This window comes from Gopherus evgoodei, chromosome 22 (assembly GCF_007399415.2).
Source record: "Gopherus evgoodei ecotype Sinaloan lineage chromosome 22, rGopEvg1_v1.p, whole genome shotgun sequence".
Taxonomy (NCBI): Eukaryota; Metazoa; Chordata; order Testudines; family Testudinidae; genus Gopherus; species Gopherus evgoodei.
In genome coordinates, this window is record NC_044343.1 from 6741549 (window position 1) to 6768323 (window position 26775).

Genomic DNA, 26775 nt, shown 5'->3' on the forward strand with positions numbered 1-26775 from the left:
TTAACTGTAAACTGGTTTTATTTATGGAAAATGGAATGCTTCATCGACTAACATTTTAAATGGGGTATGAACAACACGTTACAAAAACAAAAGAGTTCACATTGTAGTGAGCTATATAATGTGGCAGCAGCTTAAAAAATTACACATTTATGGTAACCCATCAGTTACAGTTAACGATAACCTTGGGTAATAGAGAATTCACCTCCGTTGCCATCTCACATTAAAAAATTAAAACACATTCAGTAGCGACGATTGAAACGGGGGTCATTGGGTCTGTTTGCTCTTTCCTGGCCTGCAAATCCTTCCCCTTGAATCCCTCCGCCATGCATCATCTGGCCTTGGTTGCCACTCTGCATGAAGCCTCCACGCCTACAAGGAGAGTCATACACTAAGTTTTTTTCAAAGAGTTTACGTTCTCACACCAACTTTGATTATCAAATTGATACAGTCGGTGACAACTCCATTTCTTGCATGATTTTCGTTCAGTAAGATGTACCAGATAAAATCATGGGAGTATTTATGACTCACAGTCATTATATCAATGACGAATCACAAACGTTCTTCAATTATTTTACTTTGCATAACTCCAAATAACTTTTGTTCTCTCACAAAAGATTGTGCTGAATAATTTAAACATGCAAAGGAATGGGAACAGGAATAAATGGTACAAACCCCAGTTATCCTTGATAAAGCTGCTTACCCTGACAGGCCTCCCCGATGTACTGCATGGCCTGGTCTGCCTCTACCACCACCTAGAATTAAAAAGAATTTTCAAGCATTCTCTTTATTATTCCTCCTATTTCAGTTTTGCTTTCTTTATGCTCATAATGCTCTGTGTTTACCAGCAGAAATCTAGCAGCAATTGGCAATAAAGCAGTAAGCGTACCTGGCCATCTCTCATGATCCCGCCCCATCATTCCTCCATCTGCACTGCCCTGCCATGAACGATCTTTATGTCCCTCAAACTTTCGACCATGATCTCCCCAATCACGTCCATCTCTGGAAGGAAAGAGAGAAAGAAAAATCTTAGGTATGTTTCTTACCAGTTTCATAGCATGCAGTGAAGCCAAATGTAACATCTCATTCAAAAACATATTAATATCATTTACCAAGATACAAGTTTACCAATCCTGAATTACAATGTTCAGCTGTTTAACCATATTTCAGTAATAAAGTTACTAACAACCCACCTAACGTAACAAACGAGGAAATAGGATTTCCTTAATCCTATTTATGCACCAGGGTATATTTGATGCACAATGACTTCTCCGAGTATCCAGACTGGCTATTCTGAGCAACCCACTAATCAAAATTCAGTCTGAGAACAATGAATGTTGTCATATTCTGCAGAGTGGCTATTCAGAGGAAATTGTATCTAATTTTAAAGTTAACAAAATGTTCAGCTTTGGAAGCGTTTTTACTGGGTTGTTTTCCTGAAGGGAGCTAAATGCTCTTCCAGGCTGGTCCCTGCCACTTCAACTGAAAATCAAAGGTAAAACCCCACGGTGGAACTGACAAATGTGGATAGTCACAGAAGTAACAAACAGTAGATCTTAATATTGCGATAAAAGGAAGATTAATGGAGTATTTTCACTGAATACCTGTGAGTGCTTCCCATTATACAGCTGGAAAATCTTAATTCATGCTGAGACTGGCATGATGGTTAAACAAGAACTGTCTGGGATTCCAGGTTTGTCCCATATTGGGTTTTCCATTAAGATTCTGGCTTCTCTTCCATTTAACAGTCTCAAATTCAGTCCACTAGCTACAAGTTACTCCCTCTTCAAAGAATTTCAGGAGCACCAGGGTCATATTCAAATTTGATCCTTAGAAGAGGAAGCCTTACAAGAGAACTGTGAATATAAGCAAAGCACAGCAACTCCTTACTACAGAGCTTCACAGTGCCCAGGGGCACGACATGTGTAAATCCATTGCACAGCCAGGAGAGAACAGACCTCAGTGAAACTATTTGGAGAGAGGATTTACTCTGGTAAAACCAGTTCCCTACTATCACCCTTCAAAAAGTTCATTTGAAGTTTCAAAGAAGCGTGACCATTGCAAGTGCTGGTGAAAGACTGCCCTCATTTCCACATACTAACCGAGACTGTGGAGGTATCCCTCTCCCTTCACTCATTCTTCTGTCAGATCCATAGCCACCCCAATTGTCCCGTGAGTCTCGTGAATGACGATCTGGTCCTCCATGGCGCTCATCTGCATAATGCTGAAAGATGACGGATACACATTGGAATGCTGTAACCTGATCCTCAACTTGGTAAGAGCTGGTCAATAGAATTTTCCCAATTCAATAATCTATCCATCAGTACAGGGCACGTTACGATCGCAAGGTTTCAGAAAGTTCATCTAGGAGTGTCACCACTAGAGCAAAAAATTTTCTCTGAACTTCAAAATTTTTTTTGCTAATTCCATTTTGGTCTAGTTTAATCTGACAGTTACTGTGTGGAATTAAATTATTCCAATGACTTCCTTACTCGCTTTTACCGCTATGTTGTGCCTTTGCATTTTCTATGCACCCTTTTGGTACACTTTACCATACTGAGACACTCACTAGTTATGTTTATAGTGCCAGAGGAACTACTTCTCCTTCTGATGTATTTATGTACAAGTAAATAGAACAAGTGATCAGATTACTCAAGTGTTTTCATTTTTACCTATTTAAAAAAGAAATTAAATTTTATAATGCACAGGTTTTCCTTTCCTTATCTGCATCTTTTACACTAGTTCACTATAAATTAATCGGACATTCAGTATAGGAAATCAGTTTATAAAAATTAAGCTACTCTAGGAAAGAATACACATACAACTCACCTGCCCATCGCGATCTCCCATCACTGTTCTTGATCCTTCTCTCCTGAAACAGAGCAATTCGAATCAGAATCTTGCAATAACATTATTAAACTGTAACTTATACAAAGTATTTAGGGCTGTATTTTCACAGGTGCCGAGCACAGGTTTCTGCTGGAATTGTAGATTCTCAATCTTTATAAAGTATCAAATTTCACATATGGAAACTGCGAAACATTCCGGATAGTTTAAAAACCGTGTCAGTCTCACATAAGAAGGTAAATAGAATATTCATTGTATAGAGACATTTATCTTGTCTACCTGTTAGTGTGAGCTTTTAAAACATTCGGCAACTTTCTGACTTGCAACACTGGGAATATATAAATACGAAAGAAACCAATTAGTCATGGGAAAAAAGTGCTGGGTGCTCACAATGCTGTTTCACGGACTTTATGAGTCCTATTGCAATAAGTTTTGCTTGTAATGCTATTTCCCACATTTTGAACACATTTGTTGGAAGCTTTTAGTTGATGACACAGTACATTCAAACACCTTGTTTTGTAAGATTTCTTCTGGTTACACAGGTTTCACAAGTAAACCCCATAGACACTTAAACTTCAGCATGGAACAAGAATAGACAAGCTCAGGTCCTTTTTTAAAAAACAACAACAGTATTTATCAAATAGAGAAAAATGCCATACTAAATATACTATTGCCTTTACCTGATTTCAGGCAATGCAGGAAAACAAATCACTAACCTGTCCATAGAATGGTCTTGGTATCGGCCACGATCCCTGTGGTCATAATCATGGAAGCGATCTTGGCGGCTAAAATCAGAATGGTATCTGTCATCCATCGCCATTCGCTTTGCCTCTGGCCAGTAAGAGTCATCTCGCCTATAATAAAGTAGAGATTTAATACTATATGGTAGTCCAGATAGAATCATCTTTCTGTTTTGTTCTCTTCATATCTAGTCCCACTTAATTACTACTATTTTTTTTTTTAAAAGATAAGCAGAATTGTTGATAGGATAAGATATTTTCTTACAGAAGTGGAAAGGTGACAGATATGAGAAAGCAATACAGCAGAGCTAAGGCAATACAAGTTATGAGTTTCAGTACACGTACACAGAATTACAAAAATTATATGAATTACACCGTTAATCAGTTCCGTCCATGTTTCTTTAAATTTAAATTAAGGAAATACATCATTCCATTTCTATTCTGTGATATATATGAACAGTTAATAATCATTTAGATTTGATTATTAAAATCTGATCTGCCAAAACAGTATCTTTCAGTTTCAGAAAAAAAGAGTGCTTTGAGTTAACTTATATCAATCTTTACCTTATTGTGCATGTGCTGAAACAAGAAAAGAAATATTTTCTTCTATCTGCATTTGTTTTAAGATATTCTACGGTGATTTGTCCATCTGTCACAAGGCCTGTCTATATGAACTATTAGTGCAAGGCACGCTGGGATGTAAATCTACCTTGTACTAACCTGCCATGCACTAACTGTGTAGACTATGATGCTGTGCACTAAAAGTTTCCTACTGTTCCTTTGATCTACCCCTCTTCAGTACACCCAGAAACTTTTAGTGGGCAGTAGCAGGTTCCACAGAGACAGTTGGTGCACGACAAGCTAGCACAAGGTAGCTTTACATCCCAGCATGCCACGCACAATCCCTTAGTCAACTTTTCCCCGAGTGCCTCATAAAACAGACTGCTTGAACTCTAGTCAAAATGAGATTCCTATCAGCAACAGAGGGAGAAAGATAGATTGAGCTAGGTTTTTTGAAACTACATGGATCTTCTAAATCCACCTTTAGGGGAATTTACTAGAGTCTGAGTTCTCTCAATTCAGAGTGAACTGTTATAGATAACTTTATGAAGAGTAATGTGTTTAAGAATGGTTACTGACTGAACTGTTGACTATTGACAAGCACAGTTTTGTATGTAATCTATTGGAGCATCTGACACACAAGCCCATCAATGACTGTCCGCCTACCAAGTTCTCTCCATGGTTTGGGACTTCCAGAGAGAATCTAAGGACTGCGAGCTTTTCTACTTGCATCAACAAGTGGGAAATCACTAATTCACTGTGTTTGGAGTTTTTACCTCCCATCTGTGTCATATGGTCTTCTCAACGCCGATCGCCGTTCCTGTTCATAGCGAAGTTGCTCGTGCTGACGACGCAGCTCCTCTCTCTCTCGCTGTATGCGATCCTGCTCTCGTCTCCTTTCATGTTCTATGTGCATCCGCTCTCGCTCCAGGCGCTCTCTTTCCATCCGCTCTCGCTCCAGGCGCTCTCGTTCAATTTGTAGGCGTTCTCGAGCTATCTCAAGTCTGTCTCTTTCTTCTCGTTCCCGTATGGTTTGCAAATGCTGCTGTCTCTCCCGACGCTCACGGGTGCTATATAAATAGCAAGGTAAAAGGTGTAAAGATTTAACCCTTCAGTGCTGAAAATGAACTACAAAGCGAAAATAGGAACTGTAATAATCCTAGATTTGTGTTGGGGGTTCCCTCTAACCAGGCTACAGGGTATTCAGCACTGAGGATGGCTGCTCAGCCGTAACTGGAGTTCAAGTATATCACTGCCACAGAAGCATGCACATCCTCACAGATCTGAACATTAGGTGCAAGGTCAAGGAACCATGATCAAAATGCCCTAAATTCATTCCTATTACTCAAAATATCATCCAAGGACTGTGAAGAAGCAGGAAAGGATGATGGGTTAGTGTGAAACTGCAAAGGCTAGGAACTCTACTTACAGGTGGGTGAGTAACCTCTCTTCCCATCAAGAACTACCTTGGAATATCCACTGTTAAGAGGGCTGAAAACTGAATACAGAGTCTAATCTATTTAGATCTATGAACAGACACAGATTGTCTGGACTTGTTCAAAAAAATACTAAAAATTATGTTGAAGTCTTATGAAAGGGGTTGGTTTTTTGTTTTGTTTTTTTTACCCTACCCAGATTTAGCTTTCCCTAGATAAGCTGTGAAATCTTGAAAAGGATGGGAAATGGATGCACTGATTAAGATGAAGTAAAGATCAAGGAATTTAGAATGTGGACACAGTACTACCTTTATCCTTTTATAGAACAATATGAAAGGAGTATCAGAAATAAATAAGTATCTGCACTAGGTCCCCCTCTAAGCTGAAAGGACACAGAGAATGCAGCTCTGAGGGACAGTTGGTAAACCATTTATACAGAATCATAGGACTGGAAGGGACCTCAAGAGATCATCTATCTAGTCCAGTCCCCCGCACTCACGGCAGAACTAGGTATTATCTAGACCACTCCTGACGGGTGTTTGTCTAACCTACTCTTAAAAAAATCTCTAATGATGGAGATTCCACAACCTCCCTAGGCAATTTATTTCAGTGATTAACCACCCTGACAGTTAGGAAGTTTTTCCTATTGTCCAACCTAAATCTCCCTTGCTGCAATTTAAGATCAACTTTGCACACATGCGTAACCAGCTTTTTTAAAATTTCAATTTACTTGTAAACTTTGAATAGTCTGACAAGGATAGTTACCTAAAAGGGAGCTAAGATTCACGCTGCCAGATGGAATGAGTCTGGATGGAAATCTGCCCCCGATTTCGAGACAGAATCATCCTCTCAGGCATTTGCCTGAAAGCCATGAATTGGGTGGGATGGAATTGTTTTGGGGGATTTTCACCTCTCTTGCCTGATAATGTGTGTGCCCAGAGCCAAGCAGCAGAATACTTAACATTAATTAAACCTATGTACAAAATAGAAAAGGCAGAGGATGACAATATGAGCTATGTTTTCACATATAGCTCAAACTGTCACTTCTGACTTTTCCATTTTGTACATTTTTTCTGTTTTCACATATGTTCAGATCCAAAGGGGGTACATGAATAACCTCAACAATCAGTGCTTTGCAGTCTCTTTTTGGGCTTGTGGCCTCCTGAAGTGTGACCTGACAGTGGGCATCTACGTGGGCAATGCTTAACTGAATTAAAAAACTATACTTCATATACCAACAATAAAAGGACTATGTCCCCTTTAAATAGCTTTAGTGAGAAGTCAGTCACCAAAGTTCTAAAAAGAAAAAAAAAATCTCAAACAACTTTGCCATTGAACTTACCGACGTTGCTCTGCCTCTCTAATTTTTCGCTGTGCTTTGATTTTGTCGAATGGCACAATACCTTGTCTCTCTTTGCTCTCTGATTTGCGGTCCTGGCTCTTAAGGCTCTATCGTAAATATAAAAGTTGATCAAGGCTTACTGGAGTGCATTTCTAAGAACACAGTTATGATAAACGATCAAACAATACTCATAACATCCCTTCCTTTTACAAATGGAAGGTCTGAGAACTTAGTCTCTGCATGAATTTTTTTTTAACATACTTATTCCTTTTATAAGTGCACACAAAACTCACAAAAGAAACATGGCTTAGCTTGAGAGCAGTGCTGGAGTTTTGGGATGTCAGCCATTTGAAAGCCATTTTAACTAAGAAAAATTCAACTTACTCTCTCTTTTGATGTAGTTGAAGTTTTCACGCTAATAACAGGTTCTCCTTTGGATTTGTCCATTACTACTATCCTCTCTGCTCCCTTACTTCCTACACAAACCATAACAAAAGGAGATTACATAATATAATGGGAGCTTTGACTTTCAGTGGCAAAAGTCCTCAAAACATGAACATTTTTAACATTAACCCCTTTTCAAAATGCTGTTTCACAAAAGTGACTTCTGCAATTTGTACCCATAAAATAAAGAAACATTTTTAGTTTATCTTTGCTACGTTACAAACTGAGTTACACCAGGGGCAGATCCCTTGTAAGACTTTTTGATGCTACTTGATATTAAAGAGATATCAAAGTTATCAGGTACATAGTGAATACATTTTTATACAACTGTTTCAATTTCTAAAACCAACAGATACTAAATATGAAATGCACTTGTCAGTATAACCTGAAGCATTCAACAACGATTGTTATAACAAAAAGAAACAGACTTATAAAACTTAAATCGTGTTTATGAATTTTGGCAGTTTCCAGCAGATTTCTACTGAAAAGTTATTGTTAAGTTTTACTTACTGTTTAGTTTACTGCTAAGTTATATTTGATTAAATTACGCACCCTGTGTGTTCACAAATATATTGGGCATGGAGATATACGAGACATTGAACTACAAAAAACAAAATCCTATGTTTTCGCATTCTACCCAGACTTTACTACATAACTAGGGTGATGCAAAAGTCCAGTGAGACATTTTGACTACACATCCTATTTCTAATCGCATTCACTTGAAGTATCCTAACATACATAGCAAATAGTGCTTGTTTCTAAGCTTCTCCCCTAAAAATGGACCTGATAGTCACAGTTACACAGCTACCTATATTATTATTTGGGAGGGAGAGATAGCTCAGTGGTTTGAGCATTGGCCTGCTAAACCCACGGTTGCGAGTTCAATCCCTGAGGGGGCCCCTTAGGGATCTGGGGCAAAAATCAGTACTTGGTCCTGCAAGTGAAGGCAGGGGGCTGGACTCAATGACCTTTCAAGGTCCCTTCCAGTTCTAGGAGATTGGTATATCTCAATTATTATTTATTTATTATTATTTATTTATTAGCCTTGATGTCTATTTCACATATGGGCATGTAACACTTCAATTTTTCAAATTACCAGTTTCATGAAGTCTTGACAGAACACCAGCAGCATTTCATCACCCAAAATTATGCACAACAACTCTGTTTAATGACGACGACCAAAACATAGCCAGCTACAGCAATTTTTTAAAAGTACCATCCTACCTTTCATCTTACAATCTCAAAAGATTTTACAAAACATTTAAATCATTTGGTTTGGGAAGAGACAATTGTAAACATCCACAGGAATCATGCCTAATACTCTAGAACAAAACAGCAGTTAAATTACCTGATTTTGTTATCTTCAGTTGATCTGATGACCCAGACTTCAGCTCATCTTTATCCTTCTCTTCTTTTTCTTCTTTTCCTTCTGCTTTCTCATCATCATCTTGTTGGTCAGCCTTCTCATCCTTTTTAACACTGCCAGACCTACAGAAAATAAACTGATTTAAAACTGAAGGAAAACACTCAACACCATATTGACAAAGAATGATATAAATGTGCAGAAAGTCTGAGCGAAAAACAGATTGATATAAATGTCCTTTTGCATATAAGGCATTGGCTTAAGTCTCTGGAAGAGATGCACATTATGTTCAATGGCACTGATCCTGAAAATGCTAATTCCTCTATTGGCATGAAGTGAAAAAGCTCAGAACCTACTGTACAGCTTCAAAGAAGTTTTGGCCTAGCATAAGATCGGGATAACTGAACTATACACAATAGGAACACACACCCTATGGCGTGCCTAATGCCAGAGAAGATTCCTGAGGGAAAACATGGCAACCAATGTCAAGCCTGGTAGGGTTTTTGTAGCATGGCTGCTGAATCCAACAAAACTGACACTATACAGTGGGAGGGCAAACCTCTCATAAAATTAAGTTTCCAGAGGTGAGGGTTAAATTAAACAAAGACGAAAAAACTAGTTATCAAACAGCATTTGACAAGAAAGTTATGCTTCAAGAAAACATTTAAAGCAGAGGATTTAGCTGAACCCTCCTGGCTACTCTAAGTATTCCTAAAATGAAAAGCAGTGTGGCACTGATGAGAACAAATGGTGGGAACAGAATCTTGAACATCTGATCTCCAACTGTTGGTTATCACAGTAGCACTAAGTAGCCTTGTTCCACGAGAGAATCTCTCGTGTAAAAAGCTCTGGTATGGGAACAGACTAATGAATAGATCAGGACTCTGGAGTGGCGCGCTTTACAGCAGCAAAGAGTTCTGTGGCACCTTATAGATTAACAGATGTTTTGGAGCATGAGCTTTCGTGGGTGAATACCCACTTCGTCGGAGGCATGGGTCTATAGGTTTATGATACTGACGTGTAGCAGGCTTTATTGCAGGCTGGCATAAGAAGATCTAGAAATACCAAAAAGCCCATGACTGAGAAAACATGGATTTTATATATGCCTAACCAGGCATGCAGTTGAAATATCTGCACTTCACTCACTGTTAACTTTTATAATAGTATATTTGGTAATATAGATCAGAAAGAACAGTCATTACGATAAAACATCAGAGAGCCAAAAAAACCGAATTGGAAAATGAAACTGAGAAATGCAACTGAGGTAGGAAGTAAGGATCCAAGTGCATATCAGGGAAAGTTAGCATTCAAGAAAAATAATTTCTGAGATTTCTCCACCATCAACAATAATCAGGATACTTCAAAGTCTACACAGGGAGTCAGGGTGGAGATCTTTTAATTAAAGTCAATCAGGGATTTATGTTGTGTTTTTTTAACTCATTTTTACTGTTTCTTTTTGCTACTTAAGCCTTATTAGTTTCTATATAATCAGATACGGATTTGATCTGTGACTACATACATTTGACCAGAAATGTAACAACGAAACACAAATATTGCTTCCACTCATATTCCTATTTTTGCATGCATCACTGCAGACCTTTTTGTGTATTCACCTTGCTCACTTCTTAACACAGGTTTGTTTTTCCAGACAAAGCAGAAAATACCCCAAAACTATCACACTATTTTTCAGATATGGAATCTATAGAGTGATACCTCTCACTGACAACTGTCTCCTTCTTCACTTCATTTTCTTTTTTCTCTGTAGGTTTTTTCCCAGCAGGTTCATTTTTTGCCTGAAATTATATTTGACAAACACCAGTTGAAACATTTCAGTAATTTAGGAATTCTTAGACGGGGTTATTCTATCTTTGGTTGAGAATTATAACTTACTTTTTCTACAGAAATTATTTTTCCATGTAACTCTGTTTTGTGAAGGTGTGTAATACATTTTGTTGCCTCCTCAGCCGTAGACATTGTAACAAACCCATAGCAGCGAGAACCAGGACTGCGAGCATTGGTTACCACTTTTGCACCAACCACCTTAAGGAGGATAATTATAGTGTCACTCTAATATAAGTATATAACACACACATATGCAGCCCATTTATAACCTTAAAATATTAGCTTCTTTCTCCCCCACCTCTTTTACCTACTATAATGCAGCCTATCATACCTGGAACATCTGTTTTCAAGTGACAAACAACTATGAAAACAATCTCTTTTGGAACCAAGCATTGTAACTGCAATGTTGCAAAAGTTCAACTGGTGAAAAGCAGACAATGTGAAATCTATTTATAAGAAATCCTCTAAAATCAATTAGCTCCTCTGCGCATCACCATCATTTTGATGAATGGCAACAAGAAGAACAACAGTCAAGGGCAAGCGTAATTTCCACCCGTGTTGATACTAGTTCATCAATCTGCTAGGATGAGTCTCAATGTCAATATCAAAAATGTAACTTTTCAGTCATTGGTAGTTGTACGCACAAAATATTAACTAATTTTAAATGTTTTCAAATACAATTTAGTTTGAGAGATGGGAAGCACTCACCAAAAATACGATTTAAAAAAGCCTACTTATATGCAATTTTCAAGTATGCTACAGAAGACAGGGAAGAAAATGCTGAAACAGCATGTATAGAAAAGTATTTCCATAAAAGCTCTTTTTTTAATGCAGATGAAGTCTATACAGCACACTTTACACTGGGGGAATAAATCAGAAATTCACATAGGCTTCCCATTTGAAAGTGCAGCTGAAGGTGGAATATGCTTTTAACAAACACGTAATTTACTGCAGATATACTTTTGCCTCTTGTAAGTTTAACTTTGTCCATAATTAATATTCCAAAGAAGAACGTGGATTCTTTTGTTTGAATTACAGTCACTGCGGTCAGATTATTCAGGCAAATACAAAGACAGCTGTCACTGGTATTTTGGATTCACATTTGTGTCATCTCCTCCCAGATCATCAGATGAAATTTTGGATTAAGCTAAGCAAAATGAGTACGCTTCATTTTAATAATGTAGTTTGACATAGTTAATTCTCTTGGCATCAAATGCAATAGCCACATGCAATTCAAACAAATCCCCGGATGTACTGAACTTAACTCATTTGATTTAATGTAAGACCACAATAAATTAAGTTTTGCTATTTCTCAAGTTAAAATTTGCGGAAAGCCATTGCCACCACTTGCAGTGGGAACAGTATTTAAGCACTCATCATCTGACAATGTCGTTTTAAAGTACGGTACTGAACCTCTGAAAAAATACTTACGAATTCCCTCAAATATGAGGAAAGTTACTAATTTTGGCATCCATCATATATTAAATCAGCCCTTCCAATTTTCCTCTTAACAGGGGTTACAGGATTTAATTCAGCACACAAAACCTTTTTTCAGGTGTTAAAGCCATTAGCCTAAATTGATTCAAACTAGGATCTGGAGAGGAAAGGATATTTTTTGTATTGAGGGAGGGACAAAATACAAAAGCTTAAATGGCTTAGATTAGTACATCTTATTTGCTGCTGTGTGTGCACCAACAATATTTTTGACAATTTACTTCCAATTACCTGTACTTAATCTGTGGTACTGGTATTCCATTAAAATACTTTAAATAGCAAACACCAAGAGAAGAAATATTGTTAGCTAGTTTTGGACAAAAGGATCAAAAACCTTACCTTTCCGTATTTGCTAAAAAGATTCTTCAAGTCTGTAGCTCTAGTGGTGGAGGCAAGTCCACTCACCCAAAAGTTTCTACCAGAACTGCTACTAGCGCGACCTAATTCAAAAAGGAAACTCATTATTTCACCATAATTAAAAAAAGCAATTCCAGTTCATTCTTTAGTCACAGGTCAATTGAAATATAGTGTAAAATTTACCTTCACTGATTGACATTCTTGAAAATGAGTACCTTTAATATCCAAGTATTTGCAGTTGTAACAAAGAAGCTTTAACACGCATGATAAAAATATAGTACACTACTTTACAAACACTCAGACTCCACTAAATAGAATTGTTACTCACCTTAGATAATGGTGGTTCTTAAGAGACGTTTTTGTCCATGTGAATCCCACTCGTGGCATAAATATTCCTCATGCATGAGAGACTGGAATTTTTGACCATTCAATCTAGACTCCTAAGTGTTTAAAGCCCTTTTGAAAATGAGATTTAGGCTCATAAATTAGTTAGGTGTTGTGGCACTGAGTGCAGCAAAACCTAAATACCTTTAAAAATATGTGCCTACATGTCTTAGGAACCTCAGTGACTTGAAAAAAATGGATTTTAGGTATTTCCAAGGTAAAATTTTCAATCACTTAATCCAGGGTATAATGGCTGTTAAAGATATGGGTTGAGCTCCAAGTGGCAGCCCTGCAGGTTTGATATAAGAAAACTTCTTAGGCATCCTGAAAAGGATGGCTCACTTTAGTTGTGTGGGCCTTGACACCCAATGGAGGGGGCTTATCTACTCATGGGTAACAAATTGCAATGCACCGAGTGAGACACTTGGACTCATCCACATAACCACAGCCCTGAAAAACAGGTTTTACTAGCTGTTGAAATGCTTTACTGGCTTCTACTTCAGCTACATTCTGCACACTGATCCTCCAGCTGTCATCTCTGCCTTGCAAAATGCCTATACAGGTGTGTGTCTATTCTGCTCTGATTATCTGTGGATGTGCTGTCAATGCATTAAACTGGGCTTGGGAAAGTTTTCAGCCACCTATGAAATGTCCTTGTTGCCCATAATTGAAACACGTCTTTTTATCAATCCTAGTGCCACTCTCTTACCAATTTCCTTAGGCTTTTGAGTGGCCAAATGTCCTTAACTGGGTGGAGCAGATCTTGATCTGGCTATCTCTAATTGAACCAACGGTTGTTCAGTTTGGAGATATTTCTCTTTCAGTTTCTTAGAACTGCTCTGATATTCCTTTCCGTTCCTTCACCAAATGCAGGCTAGCTTTACTAAAGCCCTTCTCTTCTCTTGACAAAGTTCTCTTTTCTGAATCAGGTTCTCACTTCCAACAAGAGTTGTGCACTGGAAATATTTCTCTGTCGACCACCTGGACTAATACCCTTGTTATCCTCAGTGTGGTTAGCAATGATTTGTGCCAACAACCTGGTCTTGTATACAAGAGTCTAATTCTGCATATTTCTCTTCACCTCAAGAATTTTTTGGACTAATGCATGTAATCTGCTTAGGTACACAGGTTGTTCTCCAATATGTTGATCAGTTTCAGAAACTGAGGCTTAAGCTCTGACGCTTTCTACTCTTCCATATACCTTTTCAAGACTCTTAAAAATAGTCCCCAGCGCTTGCCTGGGTATCAGCTACTATGGCTATCCTCACTGCTGGGGTCAATGCATTCTCAGTGATATTCCCTCTCTTTTTCTTGTCAGAGATTTCATCATCTTCCATAAATTCTCTGGTTTGAGCTTGGCAGGTAGGATAATCAACCCCTCCACTGAGTCTGGGTGACCTGTCTGAAAAACTTTACATCTGTCATTCTTTGTCTCACTGACAGATTTCAAAACTTGCTCTTGTAAACAAGACAAAGATTTATAGCAGGAACAGATGCTTCCACTGAATGACTACCTGTTAACCCTCTAGTTTGTCAGTCACATGTGTAAATAGCCTGTCAGTATCAGATCCTCCATCAGAATATTAAGGATCCCCATGCTCATTGTGCTGGAAATCTGTGAGCAGTTCTAGTGGATATACGTAGCACAACCCTATGGTGAATAGATATCACAACCCATTTCTTCACTAATCTGTGTATTTCACACAGTCTCTCCCCCTCTGTGTATTACCGAGGCAAGAAATGGACATTCACAAAGCATATAAAACTGTTCTCCTTCAAAGCTCTGTATATCAATTACCTGACCATATGCCCACCTATCAGACCGCCCTACTGCTTCTGTACTATCAGTATGAGACACGTCACTGATGAGAATGGGTCTGTAGGAATTCAGCCCAAATGTCTGGAAGTATCCATAGTTCTAGACAACAGAATCAATACAGTACATGCACACACATAGACTACCACTCTCTCTTTGACCGAATTATACTGATTGTCTCAGAAAGAGAAATCAGTTCAAACTGTGGAAGTCTCAAGTCCAATTTTTGGCACTATCTGTGTAACAGGAAGGGGGCAGATGAAGAAATATTACATACAACTATTACACTCCCCTTTTTCCTGCGCTTCAGATTAACATTTTTCTGAAGCACAAGCCAGAGTTCTCTCTTTATGCATTATGCAGTTAAACCTCATGGTTATTGTATGTAAAACTCTGAACAGCTGTTAACTGTTCCCAGGCAGCTTCAAAGAGAGTACTATACAATGTCTTAGTATACAAAGATTTAAGACACAAAAATATCGTAAATAGTGTTTGGAATACTTATGAATATTTTTAAATAAAGCCTTTTAGAATGTAATAGAAACATCGGTAGATTTACAAACTGTCCCATTTTGTTGCTGTTGTATGTATTTAAACATAAGGTTTCAACAGAACATTTGCATTTCTATATTGTAGCACGCATATATAAACAAAACTCCACTGATTCTATTTCAGAAGCTTTTTTAGTCTTTATAGTGTGGCCCTAAAATGTATACCACCACCTGGATTCTTCAGAGCTTGAGAAAAATGGAAAAGAATAGCAATATTGCCAAACACAACGGAGCCTTGTCAGCAAACAAAAATCTGGGAATCTTTACAGCTAGAAGGATTCCAGCCCCTGGATTAATAGTTCCTGGTCTCAGTTGGTGGTGAAATAGAAATCTGAAGCCTATAACCAAAGTGGTAGAGGTACTAGGATCAACATTTAAAATATCTATTCTCTGCATTTCTCTGAAACACTCACTCTATAGGGTACTATCTTTTCCCCCACAAACCCAGCTAAGTCAGGTAAGAATTTACAAACCTTTATCTCATTGAGCTCTGCTCTGTTCTCTCTCAGACAAAACCCCCTTTTAAGCTCCACCTCCTCCCTCACCTAAACCATGACTGGCACAGCTCCCAATTAGTGAATGTGTGGGACCTGAACAACTGCTCACCCTAAATGAAAGCTACTCCCGCAGTTTCAGACCATGTCTATTAATGCCCCATGTGCTTCTGGATGTCTGGTGGAAGGACCCAGAACCTTGGGTCTCAAAGTTTCGAAGGAAAGAATCTTGGAAGGATATTGGGCTGGTATTTGCTCTGAGGAAAAAAAGTAGTTGATGTTCTTGCTAGCAATGAGGTATACCATGGAGGGCTCTATTTGCCGAATAGAGGCTTGAGGATGGAGTTCTTCAGCAGCTACCAGTGGTTGGCTGAATACTGAATGTTGAGGCAATAATGCCAAATTGTTCATTCCTGGTAGTTATGCTGTAAAGATGGCACTAATTCCACAGCTTGATTGTCTCCTGACAAGGAGAGGATGAATTGGCATCCTCCTGCCTACTGATATAAAATATTACTTTACCGAGGTGTTGCTGTACTATGGTTCTTTTCAGGAGCATCAGAAAAGCTCTTTACAGTTAGTCAAATTGCCTTGAGTTTCAGCACACTGCTATGGAGTAAGGATTCTTCCCAGGACAACATGCTTTGCATCTGCAGGTAGTTTAAATGGACCAGAAATCTACTATGGAGACACTTGTAATCTTTGTCGCAGTGGGAGGAGAGGTGCAGAAATGGTATCTCTTCTTTGCAGCTCAACTAGGGATAGGTCCGCCAGTCCAAGGAAACTACTATATGAGTTGGAAACAGAGCGCAAATATTTGTATTTGGTGGATTGGTAAACAAGACTTCAGCCAGTCTCGAAGGTGAAGACTTGCAAGAAGTGTCACATGAGTGCACAAGGCCATGTAACTTAACAGTTTAAGAGATTCTTGCTGTTGCAGGGTTTCCTTGAGGATGAAGATCAGGGACATGATAGCCTCAAATCTGTCTTCAGGGAGGTATTCCTTTGCTGTATTGGAATCTAGAAAAGCCCCAATAAAATACTGTGGACTGGGTTGGCCAACCTCAATTTAGAGGATCCAGAAAGGCCGAACAAAGGGTTTGCTGACCCTGTCTCAATACTGGTAAGGAGAATTAGTGCAGAGTCCCTACTTACAAAGGCATAAGAACAGCAATACTAGGTCAGATCAAAGGTCCATCTAGCCCAGTATCCTGTCTTCCAATAATGGCCAATGCCAGGTCCTCCAGAGGGACTGAACAGAATAGGGAATCCCGTCGCCCATTCCCAGCTTCTGGCAACAGAGGTTAGGGACATCATCCCTATCCATCCTGGCTAATAGCAATTGATGGACATACCCCCTGCGAACTTATCTAGTTCTTTTTTTGAACCCAGTCATAGACTTAGTTTTCACACATCCTCTGGCAAGGAGTTCCCTAGGACGACTGTGTATTGTGTGTAAAAAATACTTCCTTTTGTTTGTTTAAAACCTGCTGCCTATTAATTTCATTTGGTGACCCTCTAGTTCTTGTGTTATGAGAAGGAGTAAACAACACTTCCTTATTTACTTTCTCCACACTGGTCATGATTTTATAGACCTCTATCACATCTCCCCCCTTAGTTGTCTCGTTTCCAAGCTGAAAAGTCCTAGTCTTAAATCTCTCATCACAGGGAAGCCGTTTCATACCCTAATCATTTTGTTGCCCATTTCTGAACCTTTTCCAATTCCAATACATCTTTTTTTGAGATGGGGCGAACACATCTGCATGCAGTATTCAAGATGTGGGTGTACCATGGACTTACATGGAGGTAATATGATATTTTCTGTCTTATTACCTATCCCTTTCCTAATGATTCCCAACAATCTGTTTGCTTTTTTGACTGCTGCTGCACACTGAGTGGATGTTTTCAGACAACTATCCACAATGACTCCAAGATCTCTTTCCTGAGTGGTAACAGCTAATTTAGACCCCATCATTTTATATGTATAGTTGGGATTACGTTTTTCCAATATGCATTACTTTGCATTTCTTAACATTGAATTTCATCTGCCATTTTTTTGCCCAGTCATCCAGTTTTGCGAGATCTTTTTGTAGCTCTTCGCAGTCTGCTTGGGACTTAACTATCTTGAGTAGTTTTGTACCATCTGCAAATTTTGCCACCTCACCATTTACCCCCTTTTTCCAGATCATTGAATAGGACTGGTCCCAGTACAGAGCCCTGGGGGACACCATTATTTACCTCTCTCCATTCTGAAAATGGATCATTTATTCCTATCCTTCGTTTCCTATCTTTTAAATCAGTTACAAATCCATGAGAGGACCTTCCTTTCTAATCCCATGACAGCTTACTTTACATTTTTTGGTGAGGGACCTAAGGCGTAAGAGGAGGAATCTCTGGGAGTTAAAGTCTCTTTTTGGAGTCAGAGGAACGTCTTTCCAAACCCAATGCTCCCTATATGAATTGTTCAAGAAGGTAAAATTATCTACAGAGTGATGAATTCTGGTGGAAAAAGATCAGCATATAGTCCAGGATGTGACCTTCATAAAAACAGATAATACATTAAGAGTGTCTATCCAATAATGGAATAAGTCCATTTGGCTCAATGTCAGCGTTTAGGCTCAGCCACTAGGTGAAGAGGTGCTAAGTAGGAGTCAGAAGGAGGAAGAAAACAAAGAAAATGAATGACTGCCAAAAGGGCAGAAAAGTGTCCTTAAATACTTAAAGCAATTACTAATATTTACAAAACTGATTTGATGAAAGTGTGCCAACAGGCAGACACTGCCAAGTTCTGTTTTATTGCTGGAGTGGTCAGAGCTAACAGAGAGGCAGTTGGAGCTGCACTGCCCTACATACCCTTGAACGGGGAGGTGAGACAGAGGTATAAGGACATGCACAGGCAATGGGGCCCAGCTGACACTCCTGGATGAATCTCCTTTGCATATGGTGTGTACATGCCCCATAAGTGGGATGCACAAAGACAGATTCCATGAAGAAACAAAAGAATCTGACTGAGAAAGAGCCTTTGAAGATTGACATGTAAGTGTACAGCTATTGCAATTGAGATTTATATGCAATTATTAGAATCCCTGTTTTAGAAAAGAAGATATGTAAATATATGAAACAAATTTATCAAACTGAGAATTATGAAAGGCTCTTCACCCAATGAGGCATCCATAAGCACCTTCCCTGGCCTGAAGGACGTATCTGTCACGTATTAAAGGTTTTCTTTGAAGTCACTGTTATAATTTGTGAGATATAGTCACCTGATATCTACAGAAAATGATCAGAACAATAAGCTTTCCATGGTACACGCTAAGTATTTTTTAAACAATGGTTACATAATGCAGATAGAAAGCCTTAATTAAACAAATCTTGCAATAATTTAAATCAATAATTGAAATCAGTGGAAGTGCTGTTAGATACATTTACAATAACCTACTCTGCAAAAAAGGCAAAGAAATTACACAAGTTTTACCAAATAAGTCCTAGGATGAAGATTGTTTTCCTTTACAACATACCTTTCTCATCTTTTGACACTGTCTTTGCATCTCTGTCCTCCTCAGGGCTAAAGACAAAAATTAATGTTAATCAATAAGGAAACAAAAAGGAAAATTGACTCTAAATTATGGTATTAAAATACCTACCAGAAACTAGTTGAGAAACAAAAGACACCTTTGCAAACTTGTATTAAGAAATCTGACATGAAATAAGGGAAGTCAGATTCTTAAACTTATGTCTGGCAGAAGATAAAAATAAGAATTTAATAAAACAACCTTTGAAGGTTGAGAAAAGGAAGGAAATCAAACCATCAGTTAAAAATTGCACAAGAAGAAATAAAAGATTCTTTAGGAATAGACTACAATTTCATCAGTCTTGCTGGCCAATTGAAGAAAACAGCTTATTTGCATCACTTAATGACCAATAAAAAAAGATAGCATCTGGTCTAAAACTGAGAAAAAACAAACCTCTTTTTCTGATCACCGCCCTCATTGGTAGAGGACTCTTTAGTAGCAGATGATTCTTCAGAATTAGCTTTGTCTTCTGTTTTCTTGGCATCTTCTTTACTATCTTTGGTTTCAGGACCTGCATCTTTATCCGCTGTTTCCCCACTAGAGGCTTCCAGACCTTGTGATGGTTTGCTACTCTGATCACTTACGTTTTCTACCACTAAAGATTCAGAGTCCATTTTCTCTTCATCTATTGTCTGTTCACTTGTCTCCCCTTTTGCTATAACTAAATACTTTGCTTCCTTCCTTGAAAGATCTTGTGCTGACTTGCTGTCCAAATCTAAAGCATCTTCCTCCGACTGATTGGCAGCAAGAGTGTCCTCTTCCTCTGCTAGCTTTTTGCCTGCCACGGCGTTACTTGCTTCTTGTGCATATGGCTGCTCCACTTCGGAAATGTCTTCTTTAAGTGGTTCAGATTTACAAGTTTCCCCCAAAATCTCGAGTATTTTCTCATTTTCTACGGATTTAACAGGAATAGAATGGCACAAGATTTAATCACCAGGGAAATAAAGCAATCACAAATGTGGAACTGGCATGGTTGCCACACTAACACCAAGAGAAGTTCTAAGCTACACAGAGATTGGAAAACCCTAATGTATACAATATTAAAGTTCTATACTATTTGCAGCCTAACAAATTATATTAAGCCCAAATGTTATAGGGAAGAAAATGCCCCCACAGATTTAACAAAAACCTTCTGGCTGGTCCTTGACATTCTTCATGAAATTGTTCAGTTCTGGTTCTTCTCAATTTAACTTCCACAATCCAAGATGCTTAACTGAATGTATCAATGCACTGAAAGTTCAATTTTCTAATTTCTGTGAAATTCTTTTAGCAGACACTCCAACATGAAAACTGGGACATCTTCTGATGGTGCATGAGTATATTTTCAGTCCAGAAAGTGAATAGAATCTGTATGGAATTTCCATGAAGAAACTGTCTTCTTTCTTCTGTATCCAGTTACTAATTTTTAAATTTTAGGTCCCTACAATGGCTTTACACTGCCTTTTCTGCTCTACTAGTTAAAGAATTAAGATACTCTGATATCACAAGATCTGTTTTACATGTAGAATCTTTAGCTTTAAAACTGAAATTAACTTTTCTAGATCTATTTACATTGTTTAGGAGGCTTTTAAATAACCACTTTATGTCAGTGAAAATATTTAAATGACAGACATTAGTTCACAGATCTGGGGATATGATTGGGTTTCCAATCTCTATGACCCTTGCATGATCTGGATTGTCCACCATAGGAATAATGCAAACTATAACATTGCATTTTTTGTTAAAATAACTAGTGTTTTTAAAAGGGTTAGTTGAAAAGATGGGATTACATTGTTCTTTAATAGTACCTGGCTCCAAGGGCAATTCCTCGATTTTCTGTAAGGAAAAAAAATCAAACATTGCAAATACTTTTATAAAGCTAATAAACTGAGTCTAAATTACAAGCAAAGATAGAATTTTAGACTATTTGATGTTACAGTATCTGACGTAGTGTATTTAAAACTGGCTCATCTAGAACCATTTCACATAACTTTCATATAAATGTGTATTTGCTTAAACAAAACCACAAAAATCAAAACTACCTGAGTTCAGCTACATTTGTTGTGTGTCTTTCTAGCTAACTCAGCCTATGTCTACACTATGGACATTGAGCTGTGCCGCTGTCAGGTCTCCGGTGTAGCCACTCCATGCTCTCCTGCTGGCATAATTAAACCATTCCTAATGAGCAGTGGTAGTCATTTTGGCAGCAGAACGTCTACTGCGGACACAGTGCTGTCCACACCGGCGCTTTTGTCCATGAAACTTTTGTTGGTCAGGGGTGTGGGTGTGTTTTTTTCATACTCCGACCAACAAAAATTTTACCCACAAAAGTGCTAGTATAGACAAAGCCTCAGAATACTAAAAGCATTAGAAATAATTTTTTTGTCTAACATGCCCAAAATAATAAAGACAGAGAAAAAAAATTGCACATTTGTACTAACCATTGTAATTCGCAATGATGAAAAAGGAAATGAACTGAACTGAACATCAGATTATGTAATGTTTGCATTAATGCGGTACTTTTTTGTTTCCTCTCTAAAAGAAAGGAAATCAAAACATGTATAGTAGGGGGTATTTAAGTTATATTGGTGCCTACACAAAAGGAAGTTAAGCTTTCCAAACTAAAACCATTTTTATTTACAACTCAAATAGTAGAAGATGATGATTTCTCAAAGCAGACAGCGAACAATGGCAGATGTGCTCAATCAGTTTATAGATATGAGTATAGGTAGTGTCCAGACTCCAAAATAAGTAGGCACTATCCTGCTGAGATCCGATTGTCATTATGACTTTATTAAGCATCACAACATCTATACTAAATCATAATATGAACTACAATTAGAGTAAAAAAGTTGAGTTCAGTTTTATTATGTTGAGAGATTAACTGACAATTTTCTATGTAGGATTGAAAATAACCTGCAGCAGAGATAAAATTTCAATTTACCTTCATGATATTTAAATCAGATGAGGCAGCATCTAAGTTGTTTCCAATTTCCTCACAGTCTTCCTGAAAGATTGAATGGAGAATATTTCACTCCTTACAAAAGATTAACTACCGCTTTACAGATAAAAACCTAAATAAAATATTGGAAGGTAGGAGAACACACTACTTTATCTGACTTTCCCAGGGAGATAGCATTGGTATAAATATTTACCAGCAGAGGAATTTTTGCTCCCAAACCTCAAAATGCTACCCAAGAATGCTGAAAGGTCAGGATAATTTTTCTAACAATTTAATGAAATTATTTATTAGCAAAAATCAGTTTGCAATGGTCTTGTGCACTTAAAAAAAGCTCCTGATCTGAACAGAAAAATTGTTAATTTGTTTGATAGCTTTAAACTTTATGATGTCTCATTGCCTTGCTTCTCCTGTTTCTAAAGGGAAAAAAGTCATCTGAATTAGTTAACACAGGACTCATACTCCGGGTTTTTGGAGACACAGCATGTCCTACAAGTAACATTCTTGGACCCTGCTGAGAGATGAAGAATAAGACACATCCCTCAAAGCCCCACTATATGATTTAGAGCAGTTTTAACCTGTAGAATACCAGAGGTTTTGCCTTTCAGATATAGGAGCCAGCACTGCAATGGCAGAATGTAAGACGTAATAGTAATGTTAGTACCAAACTGGCATTCCCAAAATAGAGGAACATAACATTAGGGGAGCCTTGAAGTGAGCAAAATATTTAAAATTCTGTGTCAGCCAAGTGAAAATATACTGTACAATAATGCATATTTGGGTCTCTCACAAGGCTCTCAGACATACCAAGGTGCAATTTAAAAGAATGTGAATGTAGAATTAGGACAAAACAGAATATGCAAAGATTTAAAACCTAAATATTTTGAACAAGGACATTAGTTACACAGAGGGTGTGGAGGAAATGAAAAAAGTTCGACCTCCAAATTATTTCCATTAAGTGGAACACTAGCATCCAATAAATAAATTTTGATTCCTGACATTTAAGTGAGGCATATCATCTACAATTTTCAGAAATTAAACATATGAAAAGTCATATCTCCAGTTACCTACCTCATTTTCTGTAAGTTGGTCTGGAAGTTCTTTCATTTCTGCATCAATATTGTCTTTACTATCAGACAGTGAGTCAAGAATATTATCAGCACTGTAATCATCTCCACAGTCTACAGCACTGCCATTATCTATTTCAGCTTCATCTAATACACTAATATCCATCATGTCAATATCCTGCAAGTTATCCAAACTTGCTTCAATATCCTCCTGTAAAAAGAATAGAATAGTTGTATATTCGTTGTGGCTTGAAAGTAACACTCTTTAATCTTCATCATGGTTTCACATACCTGTTCATCTCTAGAATTTTCCTCCAGTCCGTTGTCTTCAATGCCTTCTTCTGGTTTTCGCCCTGAATACAGCATTATTCAAAGGATTAAGAGCAATGTTTTACAGAACACACACCCTCTTTGCTAAATTAGCTATTCAACCTTGAGTATGTTCCAAAAATTAATCATTAAGACCCTGCTTCTGGGACTGCAGTTAATCTGGGCTGCATTTACCACTATAATGTCATTAAATGGCATCAACTTGAACAAGCGTGGTGTGTGTCTAGTGCCTGGTTCTAAAACTTAGGTCGACCTAGCTATGTCACTTGGGGCTGTGAAAGATTTCACACCCTGAACTCTGTAGTTAGGCTGACCTAATCCCCAAGGTAGACATGGCCAAGTAAACCTAGCAACCATCTCTCAGAGAGGTGAATTGGCATCAACAGAAAAAAAGGAAGTGTCTACACTATGTGCTATTGCAGCATCACAGCTATGCTGCTGTAGTAGCTGCAGTGTAGTCATACCCTAGGTGACTACTTAGATTTCCCTACATCATTCTCTCACTGCTATACACCTCAATAAAAGGGGACTATAAAGATACATTTTAAAAAAAGAAATCTTAAAAAAATCATTATAATGAACAGAATCATAATGTCGCTTTCTATATTTGTTATGCTCATCTCAAAAATAGATTAGTCAATTATCAGTTTTTAATTTAGATCCCAATATTGCAAGCAGGTCCAAGATATCACTTTACGGGATCAAGGTCTTTGATTTTAAGGTCTTCAAGACATGGATCATGCTTAGCTATGTCTGTGACTAGAAAAATTTATGATGGTATAAATGTTAAATAGTCAATTTCACTTTCTGGTTCTCAGGTACTACCATATTGGACATACAGGCAAGTGGCCCAGTATAAACTCAAAAGCGACAACTTGAAATCTAATCAAATTTTAAAAATAAGCTACAAGTAATTTCAGAAAATGCAAGCCAATTTTTGAAGTTTTGCAACCACATAGTTTAATTATTAGTAAACTAATTCCTTTCAGGAAAGGAGGGATTTCTTTCTAAAACAAACTCTGCTAAGGGGGCTTTCAGAGCAGCTCCCTCTCCTATGCCTGGCACAATCCTGTATTCACTGTCATGAGTACTAAAAATACTCTTGCAATTTAAGACCATGTCCACTTTATGGTTGAAGGTGTACTAACATAGGTATATTTGAACTTCATAATACATTTTTAAGTTGTCTTCACTGGTCAAGGAAACAATGCTAAGCTTAAACATGTAATAAGTTGCTGATAGCATGATTTCAGCTGTATATTAACAGAAACTGGAATGAAAAACAGAAAATTACAAGTAATCTTAGAGAAAACTAACAAAAGAAAGAAAAGCAAGACTATGTAGACACAAGTTACTTGTGAACCAGGAGTGTCAACTGTTTTGTACCTTTGCTAGTCCTCTTTGGTGTTCTTTTATTGCTAACTTCTGAAGTCACCGGCATTTCATCAGGGTCTCCCCCTTCTTCCTCAATGGCCTATTGGAAACAAAGAAGGTAATTTGTTTTGGTGAGTTTTCAAGAACCTGTTTCCATTTCCCCAATACCATCTCATGTACACGGGAATCAGATATCAGCCATCAGTAAACAGCTTGGAGTGAGGAGGATCTATATCAAGGTGCATTGCTACAATTTCCCGGGAAAGTCAGAATACAATCAGCAGCAGGTCATTTATTCTCTAAATGACAGCACCATATCTAAAGGCTTGGCAGGTTACTTAGTCCGTAACCTTTTGGGAGCAGGGACCAGCTCCTTATGGGTTTGGACAGAACCTAAAGCACGTGTCATTGGAATACAAATGCATAACAACATTTCCTCGCCCAAGGATGATAGCAGCACAATAGCCCCAAGGGGCTCAGTGAAGGGTGTGCACTTGGGGGAGAGGGAGAGCTAGAGGCCTCAAAGAAGAGAGTGGGTTGGGAGGAGGGAAGGCTAGAGGCCCCAGAAAAGAGGGTGGGTCAGGAGGAGTGATGGGGCGCTAAAGGCCCCAGAGAAGGGGGTGGGTCGGGGGGGGAGGGGTAGAGGCCCTAGAGAAGGAGGTGGGTTGAGAGGAGGAGTGGGAGCTAGAGCCCCCAGAGAAGGGGGTGGGTTGAGAGGAGTGTGGGGGCTAGAGCCCCCAGAGAAGGGGGTGGGTTGAGAGGAGTGTGGGGGCTAGAGCCCCCAGAGAAGGGGGTGATCCAGGGGGGGATAGCAGCCCCAGAGAAGGGGGTGGGTTGAGAGGAGTAGGGGGGCTAGAGCCCCCAGAGAAGGGGGTGATCCGGGGGGGATAGCGGCCCCAGAGAAGGGCGTGGGTTGAGAGACGGGGGGGGCACCCCAGAGTTCCCAGAGAAGGGGGTGGGCCGGGGGTGCTAGAGTCCCCAGAGAAGGGGGTGGGTTGAGAGGAGGAGTGGAGAGCGCTAGAGCCCCCAGAGAAGGGGGTGGGCCGGGAGGGGGTAGCGGCCCCGGAGAAGGGAGTGGGAGGCGCTAGAGCCCCCAGAAAAGGGTGCGGGCCGAGAGAACGGGGGGGGCGCTAGTGGCCCTCAGGAAGGGTATCCGCACCAGGGGCTGCGATGGGGCAGACACTGGTCCTGCGAGCGGAACGAGGGGCCTGAGCGGACGCGCCCTAGAGGCCCAGCTCCGCGGGGAAGAGCTGAACAGCTCGTACCGGGCTTGGCTTAGCGCCACTTCCCCCCACCCCCCGGGGAGAGCGCTCCGCCGGGCCCGGTACGCGCATGCGTCCAATGAGCCTCAGCGCGGGGACAAAGGAGCCCGAGGGAGCGTTCCCGTTCGCCCCTCCCCCACCCCAGCCTCGCCGCTCACCTTCCTGAGCCGCTCCATCAGGACGCTCTTGTTGCCGCCGCTGTCCAGGTTGCGGCGCTTGAGCTCGGCCCTCAGGTCGATCACCCGCAGCTCGCTCAGCCGCCGGGTCTCGGGCTCCGAGCCTGGGGGAGCCGCCCCGCCCAGGGGCGCACCCTCCCCTGGCCCGGCCGCTGACTGACTCTCCGCCATGACGCCGCTGCTGCTCCGGCTCTCACGCGCGCGGGACTAGGCAGGGTAAAGCAACAACAGCCGCGATCGCAAGTACAAAATGGTGGCGAGGCCGAAACGCACTAGGGGGAGGGCGGGCGCAGCGCGCAGGCGCAGTAAGGAGAAAGGGTATGCGCAGGCGCACGAGTTTCAGGACCGAAGGGCGGCTCTCCATTGTGGGACAGACACTCCTTAACCG

At 39.5% G+C, this 26775-nt stretch overlaps 1 protein-coding gene across 2 annotated transcripts; it reads right to left on the bottom strand.

The window, feature by feature from the left end:
- LOC115638572 (scaffold attachment factor B1-like) lies at positions 1-26680 on the bottom strand. 2 transcript variants are annotated; one of them, XM_030540317.1, is made up of 21 exons: positions 26370-26680; positions 24962-25049; positions 23537-23598; positions 23250-23456; positions 22164-22226; positions 21028-21055; positions 19634-20132; positions 19187-19233; positions 12406-12506; positions 10621-10770; positions 10444-10523; positions 8716-8855; positions 7308-7399; positions 6924-7030; positions 4922-5215; positions 3561-3698; positions 2827-2869; positions 2100-2221; positions 887-999; positions 701-752; positions 1-369 (listed from the first exon to the last, which is right to left on the bottom strand). In XM_030540317.1, the coding sequence occupies exons 1-21, from the start codon at positions 26556-26558 to the stop codon at positions 240-242; spliced, it is 2745 nt and encodes a 914-aa protein (XP_030396177.1). In that variant the 5' UTR covers positions 26559-26680; the 3' UTR covers positions 1-239. The 2 variants fall into 2 exon arrangements, with proteins under 2 accessions (XP_030396177.1, XP_030396178.1); XM_030540318.1 differs by having other exon boundaries at positions 278-369; positions 673-752.
- Between the last annotated feature and the right edge of the window lie 95 nt (positions 26681-26775).